The 22,421-nt window shown below is 45.2% G+C and overlaps 1 protein-coding gene across 2 annotated transcripts in view; it reads right to left on the reverse strand.

Annotated features, from left to right (window-relative positions):
* WDR6 (WD repeat domain 6) overlaps window positions 1–22,066 on the reverse strand; it is a 40,388-nt gene extending 18,322 nt beyond the window's left edge. The window contains exons 1-2 of one of the 2 annotated variants that reach the window (XM_077451680.1): window positions 22,018–22,066; window positions 15,451–15,568 (exon numbers count right to left, since the gene is read on the reverse strand). In XM_077451680.1, the coding sequence (XP_077307806.1) occupies window positions 15,451–15,517 (67 nt within the window). In that variant the 5' untranslated portion in view covers window positions 15,518–15,568; window positions 22,018–22,066. Of the gene's footprint in view, window positions 1–15,450; window positions 15,569–21,905 lie in introns of both variants that reach the window. The other variant, XM_077451679.1, reaches the window with a different exon arrangement.
* Window positions 22,067–22,421: the final 355 nt, after the last annotated feature.

The following is a 22,421-nucleotide window of genomic DNA, read 5'->3' on the forward strand; positions in this document are numbered from 1 at the left end:
GAGGGGAGGCAAATCCTGATGGTTTGCTTTAAGTTTCCTAAGGATTCCCTTCTCTTGTTACAAACTCATTGGCGCTGGTGCTTCCAAGTATTTATTGCTGCCTGTGTACTCATTAGGGAGATTTACCCTTTCTTCCTGTCCTGGTGACAATTAGAAGATGCAGTTGCCACCAGGACAGGAAAGCACAGGAGATGATAAAAACTTGAGAGATGTTTCACTCATCTAGTTAAATATGCGTTTACTGCTGTTGCAGTCCTTTTCACTGAGATATCCCATCATCTGCACTTGTGGCACCGTGACAGGAAGTGGTCAAATCTCTTCAGTGGGGACACAGACTGCTAAAAAGCCTGAAAAATATTTGAACTTCTAAGCAGCCCACAGATGATTTTTTTTTTTTTTTTTTTTTTTGTTCAACCAGAGTGTTGGAAAAAAAAAAAAAAAAAAAAAAAAAGACTCAATTCCCCCATCCACACATTCAAGATGAATGGGGGAATCCTCCCCAATGTGCCTCTGTATTCTGACTGTGGGCAAACTTCCCCTCTGTCAGAATACGCCGATCACCACTGTGGTTATATATTGCCCTTTTTTTTTTTTTATACCAAAAATATGTAGAAGAATACGTATCGGCCTAAACTGAGAGAATTTTTTTTTTATATATTTTCTGGGGATATTTATTATAGCAAATAGTAAAAAATATTGCTTTTTTTTTTTCCATAGCGCAAAAAATAAAAAAACTGCAGAAGTGATCAAATACCACCAAAAGAATGCTCTATTTGTGGGGGAAAAAAAGGACATCAATTTTGTTTGGGACCCACGTCGCACGACCGCGCAATTGTCAGTTAAAGCGACGCAGTACGGAATTGCAAAAATGTGCTCTGGTCTTTGGCCAGCAAAATCCTCCGGGGCTGAAGTGGTTGATGAGCTTCTCCCCAAAAAAATGATTGTTTTTTTTATCCAATTCTATTTTTATTTTCAATTATTATAAAGCATTACACATAATTAAACAATTTTCGAACATATATATTACATACATAATAATCACATTTATTATTTTATTTCCTCTTCCCTCCCTCCCAAAAAAAAAAAAAAAAAAAAAAAAAAAAACAGAGAGGAGGAAAGGGGGAAAATGTACATCTAACCTCTCCCCCTCCCCCACTTCTCTCTCCTCTCTCCTCCACAGATCCCTCCCTCCCCTTTTTTCCCCTCCTAGTTCCTTAATTTTTTACCAATTTCCTATGTTGTCTCCAGGGAGTCCAGACCAGGAAGCACCTTTCATATGTATCTGATTCTTGTGCTAAGAGTATCTCCATTCTCTCTATATTATCCATTTCTAAAGCCCATTCATTTATCGTAGGAGACTGGGTTGATCGCCAGTGCCGCGGTATCACAGTTCTTGCCGCCGTCAACCAGTATCCTAAAAGATTCTTTTTAACATTTTTATAAGTTCTTGGTAACATAGAGATAAGGGTGATTTGTGGTGTATTTGGGATTACCTCCCCAGTGACTGTTGTGTATAATTGCATAAGCTTTTCCCAAAATCTAAAAAATTAGGGGGCATTCCCACCAGATGTGAAGCAATGTGCCCTTATTTCTATGGCACCGCCAGCATATATCTGATTTTTCTGGGTATATGCGGTGGAGTGTCACTGGACTCCAGTACCATCTTGAGAGCAATTTGTAATTCGTCTCTTGTGCTTTGATCGACGGTGATAAACAGTGAGAGAAATTAAATGCCTTCTCCCATTCCCCAACCTCAATTTGAGCGTTGATCTCATTAGCCCATTTATTTATATATTCTGGGGGCTCCGGATGATTTTTAATACCGTATATACTCGAGTATAAGCCGAGATTTTCAGCCTCTTTTTTGAGGCTGAAAGTGCCCCCCTCGGCTTATACTCGAGTCATCGCTGTCTGCCTGCTCGATCAGCGTGTCGAGCAGACAGACAGCGGACATTCTAAAATTCAAAAGCCGCGCCTCCGCCTCCGCCTGTGATAGGCGGAACACTGAATTTCCCAGCAGTCAGTGTTCCGCCTATCACGGACATCCGCTCATCCTCGTACTACGGACGAGGATGAGACGATGTCCGTGATAGGCGGAACACAGGCTGCTGGGAAATTCAGTGTTCCGCCTATCACAGGCGAAGGCGGAGGCGCGGCTTTCGAATTTTAGAATGGCCGCCGAGGCGCCGACGAAGAGCGGCGATCCTGGCAAGGCACGGCACGGGACGGAGGCAAGGCACGACACGGGACGGAGGCAAGGAGGCAAGGCACGGCACGGGACGGAGGCAAGGAGGCAAGGCACGGCACGGCACGGAGGCAAGGCACGGGACGGAGGCTCGGGACACAGGCTCGGGACACAGGTAGGCTGGACACACACACACACACACACGGACACACACACACAGGGATGGATGGATGGAGACACACACACACAGGGATGGATGGATACACACACACACAGGGATGGATGGATGGAGACACACACACACAGGGATGGATGGATGGAGACACACACACACAGGGATGGATGGATGGAGACACACACACACACAGGGATGGATGGATGGATGGAGACACACACACACAGGGATGGATGGATGGACACACACACACACAGGGATGGATGGATGGATGGATGGACACACACACACACAGGGATGGATGGATGGATGGACACACACACAGGGATGGACGGACACACAGGGATGGACGGACACACACAGGGATGGACAGGCATGTCTCACCCTCGGCTTATACACGAGTCAATAAGTTTGCCAGTTTTTTTGGGGGTAAATTGGGGGCCTCGGCTTATATTCGGGTCGGCCTATACTCGAGTATATACGGTAATAAACATCTTATACAGTACGGGCCGGTTCACACTGCAGGCGATGCGAGGCGACACCGACTTGCCTCGCCGTGACCTGCCGCGACCTCAGCGGCAACTTGCAGATGACTTCTGTATAGAAGTCAATGCAAGTCGCCCCGAAAGTAGTACAGGAACCTTTTTTCTGAGTCGGAGCGGCTCGAGTCGCTCCTCTCAGAACGGTTCCATTGTACAGAACGGGGGCGACTTGTCAGATCGAGGCGAGGCAAGTCGTGTCGCCTCGCATCGCCCGCAGTGTGAACCGGCTCTACTGATATAACATGATTTGGTTTTTGATCTTGTGTCAGAATAGTTTCAAGTTGTGTTAAATCTCTACCCAGAGACTTACTTGAATGAATTGTACACCAAAATGACCGCAACTGCCAAAACTCCAACATTTGCATAAGTGATGGGCGCTGTGTAGGGAATATATTTAGTAAAGACGGAATTGTCCCCTGGCATAAAATATTACTCAGTCTATAATGGGATTCCCTATTCCATATAAGAAAACGTGTCCTATTTAGTGCCGGTGGAAATAAAGGGTTGCCAAATAAAGGCGTCATAGGTCCTTCATAGGAAGAAAGTTCCAGTTTTATAGCTGTTTTGCCCCATATATTCAATACATGAGATGTGAGAGAAGGCATGGATTCTAACAACTCTCGATTTAAATTACTACCAGACAGATCTAACCATGGCAACACCTTTAAGTCCAATTGATTCAACCCTTGCTCTATTTTTACCCATTGTTTGGTTTGCGAACAATAGAACCAGTCCACCAGTCTAGTCAAAACAGCCGAGACGTAATAATAATAATATAGATCAGGTGCTCCTGCACCTCCTTTCGTTTTTGGTAATGATAATAATTTCTTTTGTAGTCTTGGTTTTTTATGTCCCCAAATAAATTTTGTAAAAGCCGATTGTAAAGTGGAAAAAAAAAATTATCTGGGGACACCAATTGGGATAGTTTGAAAAAAATATATAAAAACCGCGGTATTATATCCATTTTTAATATATTAATCCTCCCAAACCATGAGTATTGCTTAACATCATATTTTTTTAGATCTTGTAGAGTACGTTGCAGAAGAGGAACATAGTTCATTGAGTATAAATGATTTGAATCCGGGGTGATTTTAACACCTAAGTATTTTACAGCTGCAGAGCAAATCCTAAACTTAAAATTAGCTCTCAACATTGCAACCTGTTCGGGTACGAGCGTCACATTAAGGATTTCTGATTTTGATACATTTACTTTAAAATTACTTAGTTTCCCAAACCGCTGGAACTCAGATAACACAGAGGGAATTGCAATGTGGGGATTAGTGATATAAAGTAATAGATCATCAGCAAACAAAGCCATTTTTATTTCCCTCTGTTTTATCTGTATACCAGAAATAGAAGAATTCAGTCTAATAGCCGTCGCTAAATATTCCATTACTATAACATAGAGTAAAGGGGATAACGGGCATCCCTGATGGGTACCATTTTGTATATTAAAAACTTGTTGTCAATGAACCATTAATTTTTATTCTAGCTACCGGTTTAGTATATAGTGCCATGATCTTATGGAATATGTTTGACCCCAGTCCTATTTGCCTTAAAGCGGGAGTCCACCGGGACTCCGCGTTTTTTTTTTTTTTTAAAAGCCAGCAGCTACAAATACTGCAGCTGCTGACTTTTAAAATAGTGACACTTACCTGTCCAGCGCGCCCGCGATGTCGGCACCCGAAGCCGATCTCTAGGTCGCCTGTCGGGTCCTGCCGCCGCCATCTTGGGTATGGGAATCAGGAAATGGAGCCTTTCGGCTTCATTTCCCGGTTCCCTACTGCGCATGAGCGAATCGCGCTGCGCAATAAGGACGCTCCCCGCTGCCTCTGGGATCTGTGTGTTTCCCAGCAGGCAGCGGGGGCACTTGCGGGAAGGGGTGGGCACTTGCGGAAAGGGGCGTACGTTACGCCCCATTCCGCAGAGAGCTATCCCGGATTATCCAGGTAACTGCACCCCCCTCCCCCCTGAAAGGTGCCGATTGTGGCACCGGAGGGGGGGAGGGTTCCGATGAGCGGAGGTCCACTTTAGGGTGGACCTCCGCTTTAAAGAATGTTTAAGGAAAGGCCATCCCACCCGATCAAATGCCTTTTCTGCATCGACTGAAAGAAGGCATACTGGAATTTTAGCCCTTTGTGCATAATTCATCAACAAAAAAGTTTTAATCGTGTTGTCGCGTGCTTCTCTACTTTGAATGAATCCTACCCGATCTGTATGTATTAAGCTTGGAAGAAGTGGTTGAAGACGAAGTGCAATCAGTTTAGCATATATCTTTAAATCTATCCCAATCAACGATATGGGTCGATAACTAGAGCAAAGTGTTAAATCCTTTTCAGGTTTGGGAATTAAAGTGATATGAGATTCCAAAGTCTGTGATGGAAATTGGTTCGTAGAAGAGATAGAATTAAACACTTGAAGCATAAAAGGGGGCTAAATGTTCTTTGAACGTCTTATAAAATTTTGATGTAAACCCGTCGGGACCTGGACTCTTATTTGTTGGAGTATTGGCAATTACTTCTAGTAGTTCTTCAAACGAAAATGGAGAATCCAAAGATTCCCCAGTAACACTATCTATTGTCGGAATAGCATTTTCCCCTACATATTCCCCAATAATATTGTCTCCAACTCCCTCATCCTCCAATGCTGATGATGGAGTCAAATTATAGAGGGCTGAGAAATATTCCCTAAAAAGTTTGTTGAAGCTCACGTGGATCAGATGTCAATTCTCCTGATGATTTTTTTTATGCTTGGTATAAAAGTCTGTGATTGACGTGGGTGTAACATATCAGCCAACATTTTCCCACACTTATTCTCAAATATATATCTCCCCACTGCTCGTCTTTGTCGATATGAGCTCTGAGATGATTTGAATAACTGTAATAAAGATATCCTTGTAGAGAAAATATTGGCTGATATATCTGGAGAACAGTGGGCTTTATGTCGAGTTTCCAAAGAATGAAGTTTTAATAACGTATTTTCGATAATTTTTGATTTTTCTTTTTTAAGACGAGAACCATGTTGAATAAACACCCCTCGTATTACTGCCTTTAAGGCCTCCCATTTCAAGGGTAAAGCAGTTTCATCCTGTTCATGGTCGGAGATAAAATTATCAATCGCCTCCGCAATTGCTTTATGACAGATTTGATCTTGCATAAGTGTGTCATTCAAACGCCACGGCCAATTGGTACCCTGAGTCTGGGGGGGTGCTATTGTTAAGAATACTGGTGAATGGTCGGACCAAATGAATGATCCGATTTCTATAGAAGGGTTCCATTCCAGTAACTTAGGACCAGTTAAGAAAAAAGTCTATTCTGCTATACGTTTTATGTGCTAAAGAAAAGTATGTATAGTTACGATCTTTAGGGTTTAGGGTCCGCCAGAGATCCATCAACCTATGTTCAAAAAGTTTATTTTTGAGTGCCCTCAAACGAGAATATGAAATATTTGATCGTTGAGCTGACGTATCTAGTGAAGGGTCCAAAACTAGGTTAAAATCTCCTCCCACGATAACCGTACCTTCTGCAAAATCCGCTAAAAGGCCAAGATAACTCACGATTGTCTTAGTTTGATCATACCGTATATACTCGAGTATAGGCCGACCCGAATATAAGCCGAGGTCCCCAATTTACCCCCAAAAAACTGGAAAAAATTATTGACTCGTGTATAAGCCGAGGGTGAGACATGCCTGTCCATCCCTGTGTGTCGTCCATCCCTGTGTGTGTCCATGCATCCGTGTGTGTGTGTGTCCATGCATCCGTGTGTGTGTGTGTGTGTGTCCATGCATCCGTGTGTGTGTGTGTCCATGCATCCGTGTGTGTGTGTGTCCATCCATCCCTGTGTGTGTGCATGCATCCGTGTGTGTGTGTGTGTGTGTGTGTGTGTGTGTCCATGCATCCGTGTGTGTCCATCCATCCCTGTGTGTGCATGCATCCGTGTGTGTGTGTGTGTGTGTGTGTGTGTGTGTGTGTGTGTGTGTGTGTGTCCGTGCAGCCTACCTGTGTCCAGCCTGCCTGTGTCCGTCCAGCCTGTGTCCGTCCAGCCTGTGTCCGTCCCGGCCTGCGTCCCGTCCCGGCCTGCGTCCCGTCCCGGCCTGCGTCCCGTCCCGGCCTGCGTCCCGGCCTGCGTCCCGTCCCGGCCTGCGTCCCGGCCCGTCCCGCAGCTCTTCGTCGGTGGCCATTCTAGGATTCAAAAGCCGCGCCTCCGTCGGTGATAGGCGGAACACTCAATTTCCCACTGACTGCTGGGAAATTGAGTGTTCCGCCTATCGGATGTCCGTGATAGGCGGAACACTCAATTTCCCAGCAGTCAGTGGTCCGCCTATCATGGACGTCCGCTCATCCTCATACTACGGACGAGGATGAGAGGACGTCCGTGATAGGCGGAACACAGACTGCTGGGAAATTCAGTGTTCCGCCTATCACAGGCGAAGGCGGAGACGGAGGCGCGGCCTTTGAATCCTAGAATGGCCGCTGTCTGTCTGCTCGACACGCTGATCGGGCAGACAGACAGCGATGACTCGAGTATAAGCCGAGGGGGGCACTTTCAGCCTCAAAAAAGAGGCTGAAAATCTCGGCTTATACTCGAGTATATACGGTAATTTGGAATATAAAAGTTTGCAATTGTGAAAATTTTATCCCACAGTCGGATTTTAAGAAACAGATATCTTCCGTTTAAATCGGCTCTATATTCCAAATTCTGAACTGGTAAGCGCTTGTGAAAAGCAATAGAAACCCCTCTTGATTTTGAGCTCGACATAGTACTATGGAACCATTGCGAATAGTGTTTACGAGAACACACAGGAATATTATCACTTCGAAAGTGGGTCTCTTGAAAGAGTATAATATCTACCTTAGCTTTATGTAGACTATATAAAATCTGACCTCTTTAATTTATTATTAAGACCTTTAATATTGTAGGTACATAATTTCAGTGACACTGGCGAGGAAAAAAAAAAAAAAAAAAAAAATCGATGCCATATCAATTTATAAGTGAACTAAAGAAAACGGAAGAGAGAGGGAAAAAGAAACAGGAGAGGAAAAAAAAAAAAAAAAAAAAACCCACACCCCCGGCACAACAATTACAGAGTTGTGCTTTCTAAAATTGGAGAAGTTCCTTCTCCCCGATCCCCAAGTAACCCAGGGAAACGTTAACTAATTACCCAGGGAAAAAAAAAAAGGGGGGGGGGGGGAGAAAAAAAATAAAAAAAAAGGGGAAACCCCCACCCAATATGGAATCTATCCCAAAAAAAAACACCAAACCCTACCCGAGGGACAGTGATTCCTATAAGGGGAAAGAGTTGAGGAGCACTTAGGGAGGCTCTATGCAGTGACAATGGACATCCATAAACAAACATAATAATAATAATCCGAGAAAAGGTCATTCTTAATTCATTATTAAATTAAATAACTACTACTCCAATTACTCTTGAAATCGCCAGCTGTTTTACTCTGCCTGATTAAATTTTGGATTTTCTGATTGATTGTTTCTATTGTCCTCCCGAGGTTCCGATCTTCTAAACTGTGTATAAGTCTTGAGCCAAGTTATTAATGGAAGATCGTGCAAACCTAGGGCAGATTGTATAGCGGGAATATCAGAGGGATCACGTAAATTTAGCCACCTGCCATCTTTCTTAATCTGCAGCTGAAAAGGGAAATTCCACCTATATACAATGTTACGATCTTGCAGCATTTTTAATAAAGGCCTTAGCGCCTTCCTCTTCTCCAGAGTAAATTGACATAGATCTTGTAACAATTGTATATTTGCTCCATTAACATTAATTCGTCCCCTCTCTCTTGCCCTTCTCATAATCTCCTCCTTATTCTTATAGAAATGTACTCGACATATTATGTCTCTTGGTTTATCTGGATCTAATTTACGTGGTCCCACTGTCCGATGTACTCTATCAAGTTCAAATTTGATTCCTCAGGTTTCCCCAACAGTGAGGTAAAAATTTGGTTAACTGTTATAACAAGCTCTTCATTTCTAACTGATTCTGGCAGTCCCCTAATCCTAATATTATTTCTTCTATTACGGTTGTCTTGGTCCTCCTATAATTGAAATAATGTATGAATATGAGAATCTTGGGCGTCTATACGCTGTTCCTGAGATTGTACACGATCCCCTAATATGTCTACAGAACGTTCGACTTTTGATATTTTCTTCCCAGTTGCCTGTAGTTCTTTATGTACAGATTGGATCTCCTTGTGGAAACCATGTTCTAGACGCTGAATAAAAGCTTCCATTTCGTGGCGAGTAGGCAATGCTCTTAAATAAGTCCGTACATCCCCCACTTCTGGTCCCAACTCTTCACCAGTTGTGTCAACTTTTGAGTTCCCATCTATATTCTCGCTATCCATTATATTCACTGGATTATATCCCCCTGACAACGGGGGAGATGGGGTTGAGTATTAAGGGCCATCCTCGAGTCCTCCCACATTTATATGCATATCTAGTGCGCCTATATCTGATGTATTAGACACTTTGTTTATAACTACGGACTCTACAAACTCAATCGGTTCTTGTAACTCCAAAGCCGATTCCCACATGTTTTTTATGGCATCTGCACTATCCATTTTTGCTATCTGTGCGTCTTTTACTGCCCCAATGCCTAAAGAGCCCAACGGCCTTACAGATGGCACTGATGGTTTTATCATTGATACTACTGGTGTTAATATAGTTTTTTCCGCTTGTAATGATTGTATATGTGTATCCTGCATAACAACAGAAGCTGACATTCCCCTGTTGCTATCTGTTGTTGTCTTCGATGTACGTGATCGTGTCCGACCGCCTACCGGAAAAAACTCTGCTATCCCTTGTTGAGCGTTAGAGGAGACTATTAATGGACGATTAGATGTATTACCTAATGTCCCTTTGTTGCACAACACCGGACTCGCCGGTTTACATACTGTACTATACTCTCCTCTCCCTCCGTCCCATGGGTATTCCCAGTGGTCACTGCTTTAAAGTCCTATTAAAAGATAGCTTATCCACGCAATCTACCTTCTAGTACAATCAGTTTTATCCAGTGTAAACCTCCCAGTGTTAATAACTTATGATCACTTCTATTGTCAAAACAGGAATATCAATAGTTTCGACATTACCCGCTAAATCTATGATATTCTTATCTGAAATGTCAACAATATCAACAGTTGTAGCGATATCAGCAGTTTGGCACCAACAAAAAATTTGTAGTATCTAAATTTCAGTGATAACAGCACCTGTCAATATCAACAATATCGATAATTTAGCAGCATAAATTATTTTTCATCCATAGCACTTCAGCAGCATCACTAACTAAACTGCGTCAACAGTTAGCAACGTCAACAAGTTAGCATCATCAACGATTTAACGATAGCCACTAGTGCTATCAATAATTTAGCGGTATCAGCAATTGAGCATAGACAGCAGTTGAACTATATTGACAGTTTGAACAATGTCAGCAGTTGAGTGTTATCAACAGTAAAACGATGTCTGTCATTAAACGATTTCAACAGTTGAGCAACGTCAGCCGTTTGAGCACCGTCAGCAGTTGAGCACCGTCAGCAGTTGAGCACCGTCAGCAGTTGAGCACCGTCAGCAGTTGAGCACCGTCAGCAGTTGAGCACCGTCAGAGGTTGAACACCGTCAGAGGTTGAACACCGTCAGAGGTTGAACACCGTCAGAGGTTGAACACCGTCAGAGGTTGAACACCGTCAGAGGTTGAACACCGTCAGCAATTAAGCACCGTCAGCAGCTGAACACTGTTAGTAGTTGTGCACTGTCAGTAGTTGAGCACTGACAGCAATAAAACACCACCATCAGTTTACAAAGTTCAGTGGTTGGACACCGTCAGCAGTTGGACACCGTCAGCAGTTGGACACCGTCAGCAGTTGGACCCTGACAGCAGTTGGACCCTGACAGCAGTTGGACCCTGACAGCAGTTGAGCACTGTCAGCAACTAAGCAAGTGATGTCAGCAATTAAGCGATTTCACTAATTGAACGATGTCTATAATTGAACAATTTCAGTAGTTTGAGCAATGTCTGTAGTTCACTGATTTCAAAAGTTAAACAATTTTTAACAATTAAGCAATTTCAACAATTAAACAATTTCAGCGGTTAAGCGATTTCAGCAATTAAGCTATTTTAGCAGTCGACCAGTTTCAGCAATTGAGCGATTCCTACAGTCAAGTGATTTCAGCAATTGAGCAATTTCAGCAGTTGAGCCATTGCAGCAGTTGAGCCATTGCAGCAGTTGAGCCATTGCAGCAGTTGAGCCATTGCAGCAGTTGAGCCATTGCAGCAGTTGAGCCATTGCAGCAGTTGAGCCATTGCAGCAGTTGAGCCATTGCAGCAGTTGAGCCATTGCAGCAGTTGAGCCATTGCAGCAGTTGAGCCATTTCAGCAGTTGAGCCATTTCAGCAGTTGAGCCATTTCAGCAGTTGAGCCATTTCAGCAGTTGAGCCATTTCAGCAATTATGCTATTTCAGCAATTATGCTATTTCAGCAGTTGAGCGATTGCAGCAGTTGAGCGATTGCAGCAGTTGAGCGATTGCAGCAGTTGAGCGATTGCAGCAGTTGAGCGATTGCAGCAGTTGAGCCATTTCAGCAGTTGAGCCATTTCAGCAATTATGCTATTGCAGCAGTTGAGCGATTTCAGCAGTTGAGCCATTTCAGCAGTTGAGCCATTTCAGCAGTTGAGCCATTTCAGCAGTTGAGCCATTTCAGCAGTTGAACGATTGCAGCAGTTGAACGATTGCAGCAGTTGAACGATTGCAGCAGTTGAACGATTGCAGCAGTTGAACGATTGCAGCAGTTGAACGATTGCAGCAGTTGAACGATTGCAGCAGTTGAACGATTGCAGCAGTTGAGCCATTTCAGCAATTATGCGATTGCAGCAGTTGAGCCATTTCAGCAGTTGAACGATTGCAGCAGTTGAACGATTGCAGCAGTTGAACGATTGCAGCAGTTGAACGATTGCAGCAGTTGAACGATTGCAGCAGTTGAACGATTGCAGCAGTTGAACGATTGCAGCAGTTGAACGATTGCAGCAGTTGAGCCATTTCAGCAGTTGAGCCATTTCAGCAATTATGCGATTGCAGCAGTTGAGCCATTTCAGCAGTTGAGCCATTGCAGCAGTTGAGCCATTGCAGCAGTTGAGCCATTGCAGCAGTTGAGCCATTGCAGCAGTTGAGCCATTGCAGCAGTTGAGCCATTGCAGCAGTTGAGCCATTGCAGCAGTTGAGCCATTTCAGCAATTATGCGATTGCAGCAGTTGAGCCATTGCAGCAGTTGAGCCATTGCAGCAGTTGAGCCATTGCAGCAGTTGAGCCATTGCAGCAGTTGAGCCATTGCAGCAGTTGAGCCATTGCAGCAGTTGAGCCATTGCAGCAGTTGAGCCATTGCAGCAGTTGAACGATTGCAGTTGCAGCAGTTGAACGATTGCAGCAGTTGAGCCATTGCAGCAGTTGAGCCATTGCAGCAGTTGAGCCATTGCAGCAGTTGAGCCATTGCAGCAGTTGAGCCATTGCAGCAGTTGAGCCATTGCAGCAGTTGAGCCATTGCAGCAGTTGAACGATTGCAGCAGTTGAACGATTGCAGTTGCAGCAGTTGAACGATTGCAGCAGTTGAGCCATTGCAGCAGTTGAGCCATTGCAGCAGTTGAGCCATTGCAGCAGTTGAGCCATTGCAGCAGTTGAGCCATTGCAGCAGTTGAGCCATTGCAGCAGTTGAGCCATTGCAGCAGTTGAACGATTGCAGCAGTTGAACGATTGCAGCAGTTGAACGATTGCAGTTGCAGCAGTTGAACGATTGCAGCAGTTGAGCCATTGCAGCAGTTGAGCCATTGCAGCAGTTGAGCCATTGCAGCAGTTGAGCCATTGCAGCAGTTGAGCCATTGCAGCAGTTGAACGATTGCAGCAGTTGAACGATTGCAGCAGTTGAACGATTGCAGCAGTTGAACGATTGCAGCAGTTGAACGATTGCAGCAGTTGAACGATTGCAGCAGTTGAACGATTGCAGCAGTTGAGCCATTTCAGCAGTTGAGCCATTTCAGCAGTTGAGCCATTTCAGCAGTTGAGCCATTTCAGCAGTTGAGCCATTTCAGCAGTTGAGCCATTTCAGCAGTTGAGCCATTTCAGCAGTTGAGCCATTTCAGCAGTTGAGCCATTTCAGCAGTTGAGCCATTTCAGCAGTTGAGCCATTTCAGCAGTTGAGCCATTTCAGCAGTTGAGCCATTGCAGCAGTTGAGCCATTTCAGCAGTTGAGCCATTGCAGCAGTTGAGCCATTGCAGCAGTTGAGCCATTGCAGCAGTTGAGCCATTGCAGCAGTTGAGCCATTTCAGCAGTTGAGCCATTTCAGCAATTATGCTATTGCAGCAGTTGAGCGATTGCAGCAGTTGAGCGATTGCAGCAGTTGAGCGATTGCAGCAGTTGAGCGATTGCAGCAGTTGAGCCATTTCAGCAGTTGAGCCATTTCAGCAGTTGAGCCATTTCAGCAATTATGCTATTGCAGCAGTTGAGCGATTGCAGCAGTTGAACGATTGCAGCAGTTGAACGATTGCAGCAATTATGCTATTTCAGCAGTTGAGCCATTGCAGCAGTTGAGCCATTGCAGCAGTTGAGCCATTGCAGCAGTTGAGCCATTGCAGCAGTTGAGCCATTGCAGCAGTTGAGCCATTGCAGCAGTTGAGCCATTGCAGCAGTTGAGCCATTGCAGCAGTTGAGCCATTGCAGCAGTTGAGCCATTGCAGCAGTTGAGCCATTGCAGCAGTTGAGCCATTGCAGCAGTTGAGCCATTGCAGCAGTTGAACGATTTCAGCAGTTGAACGATTTCAGCAGTTGAACGATTTCAGCAGTTGAGCCATTTCAGCAGTTGAGCCATTTCAGCAGTTGAGCCATTTCAGCAGTTGAGCCATTTCAGCAATTATGCTATTGCAGCAATTATGCTATTGCAGCAGTTGAGCGATTGCAGCAGTTGAACGATTGCAGCAGTTGAACGATTGCAGCAGTTGAGCCATTTCAGCAGTTGAGCCATTTCAGCAGTTGAGCCATTTCAGCAGTTGAGCCATTTCAGCAGTTGAGCCATTTCAGCAGTTGAGCCATTTCAGCAGTTGAGCCATTTCAGCAGTTGAGCCATTTCAGCAGTTGAGCCATTTCAGCAGTTGAGCCATTTCAGCAGTTGAGCCATTTCAGCAGTTGAGCCATTTCAGCAGTTGAGCGATTGCAGCAGTTGAGCGATTGCAGCAGTTGAGCGATTGCAGCAATTATGCTATTTCAGCAGTTGAGCGATTGCAGCAGTTGAGCGATTGCAGCAGTTGAGCGATTACAGCAGTTGAGCGATTGCAGCAGTTGAGCGATTGCAGCAGTTGAACGATTGCAGCAGTTGAACGATTGCAGCAGTTGAACGATTGCAGCAGTTGAACGATTGCAGCAATTATGCTATTTCAGCAGTTGAGCGATTGCAGCAGTTGAGCGATTGCAGCAGTTGAGCGATTGCAGCAGTTGAGCGATTGCAGCAATTTAAACGGCTGTTGAGCAATTTCAGCAATAAAGCGATTTCAGCAGTTAAGCGATTTCAGCAATTAAGCGATTTCAGCAATTAAGCGATTTCAGCAATTAAGCGATTTCAACAATTAAGCAATGTCAGCGTTTGTGCCATATCAACAGTTGAACCATATCAGTGGATCGAACCTCATCCGCAGTTGAGCCAGTTCAGCAGTTGAGCCAGGTCAGCAATTAGACAATGTCAGCAGCTGAATAATGACAGTAGTTGAGCAATATCAATAGCCAATAACACTATCAGCCCAGCAACACTGTCAGTGTACTATCTTGGAGTATCGAAATCATCAGCAGGGATCACTTCCAGTAACTACAGCAACTCCAGTCTCACCAGTTTAATAGCTCAAGTCCGAAAAAAAGAGAAAAAAAAAATAAAAAAAAATACCACAAGGCCATCCACACCAACAGAGCTTACAAGCCCGACAGACAGGGCAGCCGTCACTCACCACCCGCCGAACGTCCAGCGTTCTCAGACCATGCACTCCCTGCCGAATCTCCACAGGACCTCCAGAGGGTCCCTCAGCCACCTCAGCCACCGCATCTGGAAATCACGAAAGTCTTCAACTCCGATAGTGTCAAGGGCCAACAGGGGCCGACGAGGGCCGGCGGGGGGCCAGCGGTAGCCGGCCGGCAACGGTGAGGCAGCGGCAGTGAGGTAGCGGCAGTAGCGGTAATAGTAGCGGTAATAGCGGCAGCAGCGGCGGTAGCAGTATCAACAGGCTACAACAGCGGCAGTGGTATCGGTATGGATATCGGTAGCACTAACAGCGGTGGCAGTGACGGGCAGTGACGGAGATGGCCCCAGTAGCAGCAGCGATATCAATAAGTCCAGCCCAGGTCACTGCAAGAGCTCGGAGCACGTCTAGCACGCTTCCTCCTCCTCCATGCTCAGCCTCCTCCCAGACTGCCTTTTAAAACTGCTTTTCCATGGTCTCCTTTGATTCGCTTTTGATAGTCACCCCCACCCGTTCCCAACTCTGCTATTACAGGTTAAAAAAACAAATCTTACCAGAAAGAAGATGGTCGCCTATAAACTCCAGTGCAGTAATTGGAGCCACCAGCAGGACAGACTCCATCTCAGGCTTCGAAGCTCAGCTCCACACACATCGATCAGCTCTCCAATCAACCTACAAATAAGAGACGTCTGTAATAAAAATTGCTTTATTAACCACTTGACCACTGGGCACTTAAACACCCTTAATAACCAGACCAATTTTCAGCTTTCGGTGCTCTCACATTTTGAATGACAATTACTCAGTCATGCAACACTGGACCTATATGAAATTTTTGTCCTTTTTTTCACACAAATGGAGCTTTCTTTTGGTGGTATTTAATCACCGCTGGGTTTTTTATTTTTTGTGCTATAAAAGAAAAAATACAGAAAATTCTGTAAAAAAATGAATTTTTCTTCATTTCTGTTATAAAATTTAGCAGATTAGTAATTTTTTCTTCATAAATTTTGGCCAAAATTTATACCACTACATATCTTTGGTAAAAATAAGTACAAATTGGTGGATATTATTTGGTCTTTGTGAAAGTTAGAGAGTCCACAAGCTATGGTGCCAATATCTGAAAATTGATCACACCTGAAGTACTGACGGCCTATTTCAATTCTTGAGACCTTAACATGCCAGAAAAGTACAAATACCCCCCAAATGACCCCTTTTTGGAAAGAAGACATTCCAAGGTATTTAGTAAGAGGCATGATGAGTTTTTTGAAGTTGTCAATTTTTCCCACAATTCTTTGCAAAATCAAGATTTTTATTACTTTTTTTTTTTTTTTTTTCACAAAATTGTCATATTATCAGGTTATTTCTCACACACAGCATATGCATACCACAAATTACACCCCAAAACACATTCTGCTATTACTCCCGTGTACGGCGATACCACATGTGTGAGACTTTTACACAGCGTGGCCACATACAGAGGCCCAACATGTGGGGAGCGCCATCAGGCGTTCTGGAGCACCCAGGACAATTCTGACATTTCTCTCCTACATGTAAAAATCATCATTTATTTGCTAGAAAATTACATCGAATCCCAAAACATTATATATGTTTTTTTAGCAAACACCCTGGAGAATACAATGGTGGTCGTTGCAACTTTTTATCTCGCACGGTATTTGCGCAGCAATTTTTCGAATGCTTTTTTTTTGAAAAAAAACTGTTTTGTGCTTAAAAAAAAAAAAAAAACACAGTAAAGTTAGCCCAATTTTTACATAATGTGAAAGATGAAGTTACACCGAGTAAATCGATACCTAACATGTCACTCTTCAAAATTGCACAGGCTCGTGGAATGGCGCCAAACGTCGCTACTTAAAAATCCCATAGGCGACGATTTACATTTTTTTTTTACTGGTTACATGTTTTGAGTTACAGAGGAGGTCTAGGGCTAGAATTATTGCTCTCGCTCCAACGTACGCAGCGATACCTCACATGTGTGGTTTGAACACCGTTTTCATATGTGGGCGGGACTTACGTATGCGTTCGCTTCTGCATGCGAGCACATGTGGACAGGGGCGCTTTAAAAAAATAAATAAAAATGTATTGTTCATTTTACTTTATTTATTTTAGTTTGACATTTTTTTCCCCAAAAATAAATTTTTTGATCACTTTTATTCCTATTACAAGGAATGTAAACATCTCTTGTAATAGGAATATGGCATGACAGGTCCTCTTTACAGTGAGATATGGGGTCAATAAGACCCCACATCTCACCTCTAAGCTGGGAAGCCTGAAAAAAAAAAAAAAAAAAAAAAAGATTCTGGATTTGATAGTATTGGCGAGTCGGTAGAAGCACCGGAGGGCGGCGGGAGGGGGGGGGGGGGGGGGTGTCTATGGCTGGGTATTGCAGGGTATCACCGACTATGGCTGGGTATATCAGTGTATGGCTGGGTATCTCAGAGTATGGCGTTGCAGAGTATTGCGTTGCAGAGCATTGCAGGATATTGGAGGGTGTTGCAGAGTGTTGCACGGTATTGGCGGGTGTTGCAGAGCATTGCAGAGTGTTGCAGGGTATTGGTGGGTGTTGCAGAGCATTGCAGAGTGTTGCAGAGCATTGCAGAGTGTTGCAGGGTATTGGCGGGTGTTGCAGAGCATTGCAGGATATTGGAGGGTGTTGCAGAGCATTGCAGAGTGTTGCACGGTATTGGCGGGTGTTGCAGAGCATTGCAGAGTGTTGCAGGGTATTGGTGGGTGTTGCAGAGCATTGCAGAGTGTTGCAGAGCATTGCAGGGTATTGCAGAGTAATGCAGAGTAATGGCAGGGTATTGCAGAGTATTGCAGTGTAATGCAGACTATTGCAGAGTATTGCAGGGTAATGCAGGGTAATGCAGAGTAATGCAGGGTATTGCAGGGTATTGCAGAGTAATGCAGAGTAATGGCAGGGTATTGCAGAGTATGCACTGGTATTGCAGAGTATTTGCAGGGAATTGAGGGGTTAATTTTCGGTGAGCAGCGATGTGGGCACTGCAGATGCAGCCCACATCGCTGCTGACACCGATCTCCTCCCCCTCCGCTGTTCCGATCGGTACAGAGAGGGGGAGGGAGGAACCGGCGTCATAACATGTTTACATTTTCACATCATTTGACGGAGCGATCACGTGGTAAACGGCCGCGACGAGCGGCCGTTTACCGTGATCCGTGATGCGCCGGGTCCTATGGACCCGGCGGTCACGGATGCTCTCGAGTGCGCGCCCCCAGGGGGCGCGCGAGAGCGGAATTCTGGGAGGACGTCATATGACGGCCTCCCACAGTTAAGAAACCGCCCTAAAGCCGTCATTCGGCTATAGGGCGGTTATTAAGTGGTTAAGGTGTCACCCCGCCCATTTCCTCTTAGCTCAGGTCCTGACTTGTCCACAGCCTGAAAGGAGAAGCAGCCCAGCGATGAACTCATCTCTCTGTCACTCTGCTTCCTCCTCCTATCAGCGTGCTTCTTGTCAGCTGCTGCTTCTTCCTGTCGCACTCCAGCTAGGGTTGCCACTTTTCCGGGATTCACCCGGACAGTTCGGGTTTGGAATCGGGCGTCCGGGTTTCAGACCACCTGCAACCCGGACACATTATTCAGACCGGACTATGGCTTCCCAGCTGGGTTGCTGGCTGCATTTGTGTAAGCCGAGAGTGTCTGTTACACACTGCCCAAAGCCAGCACTAACAATTACCCCCCCCCCCCCCCACACACACACACATACAGATGGGAGAGGAGAGAGGGCTTGATCTGCTCCTCTTCCTCCCGCCCCTACCCCTCTTTGTCTACCCACACCCCAATCCCTGATGCTGTGTGTCAGAAAAGGAAAGTGGGGGCTAGAAATTTGAAGTCCAGCGGCCTCAGATACATCTGGATGAGAGGTACTGACTGCCAAGAGGTGAGTGAGCTCACCATCCATGCCGGTCTGTGACTGAAGTCTCCCCCCTTCTCTCTCGTGCCTCTGAAATGTACATTTATTGGGATATTGATGATGAAAGAGCTGCATACATTGTGTGTTTAACATGCACCTTTCACGAGGCTTTTTCTTATGTCATCTAATCGTGGCATTTGTAGGAATCCGTGTGCAAGAGGCCTAAGGGCCCCCCATTCACACCTGCATGGCTTTTTGTTTTCGTTTTTTTTTTTGCACAACAGTATAGGGAAGCCCATTCACATGAACGGTCTGCTCTACGCATGACAAAGGCGCCAAAAGAACTCTCCCGCACCTTTTCGGGTGGCGAGTTTTGGCACACTTCTCCCTAGGGTTGCCACCTTTTCTTCAAGCCAAACCTGAACACTTTGGGTGCCCCAAGGAGAGTAGTAATGGGGTGCACATCGCGTGCTGCAGCAACATGTGGGTGTGGCCAAATCACTTTTGTCGACATCATCAGTGATACCGAACCTGCCCCCCCCCCCCCCCCCCCGGCAGTTGCCCGTAGCTCCTCCATAACAACAGATTTGTGTGTGACTATCTCGGGTTACTTGGAAAGCCACGGCCCGCTCTGATTAAATGTGTCCGGGTTTCAGTCCGCCTGAAATCCGGACACACGTTTCAAAACCCGGACTTTCCGGGTGAATCCCGGACAGGTGGCAACTCTACTTCTCCCACATTTTGCAGTTCATGGCAGGCAGATGCTGGCAAACAATATTCTAATGCAGGTAGACAGTGACGTACCTTAGAGCGGGGTTCGATGTATTCCAGGCGCCTGGGCTGCCACACACCCTGCGTGCCCCCGCACCCACTATGTTTCCCCAAGCGCTGCTTGCCTATCTGCGGGCACAGGACTGGAATAGCAGGAGCCACTGGGTAGAGGGGAGGAAGAAGAGCGGACACACGTCCTCTCTCCCCTCCCCTTCTTGTTGCTGACTGGAAGTGACATGCATGACGTGACTTCTGGGTCCCGGTTGACAGTTTCCCCGCCCATCAAGGCCAGGAAAGAATGTAATGCAGTGTGATGTGCATTCCATTCAGCGGAGCACAGGGGAGACATTGGGGGTCTTTTAGACCCTGCATGTCTCATTAAAGAGAACCTGTCACCAAAAAAAAAATAAAAAATCATCACATGAGATTTTTAGGCTGGGCTCACGCTTATGCGAATTGGATGTGGATTTTACACGCATCCAATTTGCATAGCAGGAGATTGTGACTGGCTCTCTATGTAGCCGGTTCAGATATCTCCGCAACGGCTCAGATATCTCTGCAACGGTACGAATTGCACAGGAATCCTGTACGTCTTTTGGTCCATTTCAGGTCCAAATTCAGCCCAAAATTCGGATTGAAATCGGACCTGAAATGGTGAATGGAGACGCACCGGACCCCCCGCTGTGAGCCGCTGTGTGTTCTAGTGTGAACCCAGCCTTAGTCACCTATGTGATAAAAAAATTGTTAAAGGGGTGTTCCAGCCTTAAAAAAAAAAAAAAAATATGTAAAAGTCAGCAGCTACAAACACTGTAGCTGCTGACTTTTAATAAGGACACTTACCTGTCCAGGGCGCCTGCGATGTCGGACCCCCCCCCCCCCAAGGCCGATACGTCCCTCGTATAGTGTCCCGACACCGCCATCCTCACTAAGGGAAACAGGCAGTGGAGCTTTGCAGCTTCACTGCCCGTTTTCTACTGAGCATGTGCGATTAGCGTGGCGCTTTGTGAATGGGGCGCGCTGTGTTCTGGGACACACACATAGAAGAAAGAGGCAGATTAGGAAGACTGCCTAGCAACAGGGGTTTCTGGTAAGTTTAAAAAAAAAAAAAATTCAAACGTTTTAATTTTTAATTTTTTTTAAAGAATATTAATGCTATTTTTATTTTTAGGGTGGCCCTCCACATTAAGTAAAAAAATAAATAAAAAAATAAAAATAAAATTTGTAAAAAAATTAAAGTTACACCCAAGCACATAACCCCCCCCCCCCAAAAAAAATAAAAGTTGAGGCCCCCTCACATATATGCATGTAAAAACATAAACACACGTCGGGGGCACCTACACCTGAAAACATTGATACTCATGTTACATATCTGTGTGCATGCTGGAATGAGAGCAATAATTCTAGCACCAGACCTCCTTCTTAACATTTAACCGATGACCTATAAAGAGTCCCCTATGGAAAATATTGGGTACTGAAGTTTGTCACCAATGCACGGGGGGGCACACGTAGATTTAAGTTTTGACATGTTGGGTATCTATTCACACCACATGCCGTCCAGTGAGTTTTAGCCTTCTATGGTTTCCAATGGCATAGTTCACACCGGGGCTTGTAGTTCCAGAAAAAAAGAAGTAGAACATGCTGCATTCTTCCTGCACTGGATGGTACTGGTGGAACGCATCAAAAACGCACTGAAAGAAACCCACATCCAAATCACAGAAGTGTGAGATCCAGCCTAAAGTGGGGGCAGGGGCAGACTGACCATTGGGGCACTGCCCGAGGGCCCCATCAGGGTTACCCGCCTCAATAAAACCAGGGACAGTATGTGTCTGTGTGTGTTTACTGTATGTGTGTGTGTGTGTACTGTGTGGCCCCATAATCTCCTATTGCCCGGGGGCCCCATGAGTTGTCAGTCCGCCCCTAGTGGGGGTGTCCATATAAGAGAACCCTGATCTAAAGGGGTGGGGGTTACTCTAAGGGGGAGGAGATTTATTTATTTTTGCCATGCGTCGATAAAGTGTTCACATTTGAATTAAAGAACAGGTGGCAACTTTACGCGTCTGTCACATGTATTTAAAGCCCAATGCAATTATTACAGTGCAGGTAGACAGCCCCAGCGTGTAAGGATTATACAGAGACCCTCTAATGCTACATATGTCACACCTGTGTGTCGTGCTAACGTGCGTTTTTTGCAGAACAGACAATGCACATGTGTGACTGGGGCCTTAGAGGATCTCTGTGTAATCCTTCCACGCTGGGGCTGTCTACCTGCACTGTAATAATACTTCCCAGCATTCCCTGCCATGGCTGAGACTAGTAGTGCCATACGTGAAAAAAAAAGCATGCGTGCGTCTAACCTGAGGAAAACACACAATACATATCCCTCCTACAGACACCGGGCTCCGGCTGCGCTAACAGCACTGAGAAAGTGTTTCTATTTCCCCCATTTGCCAGTTCCTCCATACTCACACATGGCCCACGGCGCCACTTCCGCCCGGCTCCGGCACGTGCTTCCTCTCCCATCCTCCTTCCAATCACAGTACAGGACACGCCCACGGCCGCTGAAACGTGTTTGTTATAGGCTGGTCCAATGAGTGGCATGAAACAAGCTCCGTTGATAGGCGACGTGACACCGCCCACTGTGGTCACATGATCTTTGAATGACATTTTTAGGAGGCATCAATGGAGCAAATAACCCTGATAAGTTATTTGTTATTAGTAATTAAATGAGTAAATAAATGAATAAATATTAAATATAATATTTACGAATATATTTACTATTATAATACGTATAATTTCTAATATATTTACTATTATAATATCTATAATTACTAATATATTTACTAATATAATACTAATAATTACTAATATAT

Source organism: Lithobates pipiens, unplaced genomic scaffold, assembly GCF_037356315.1.
Source record: "Lithobates pipiens isolate NorthernLeopardFrog02 unplaced genomic scaffold, aLitPip1_a1.2 Scaffold_23, whole genome shotgun sequence".
Classification (NCBI taxonomy): Eukaryota; Metazoa; Chordata; class Amphibia; order Anura; family Ranidae; genus Lithobates; species Lithobates pipiens.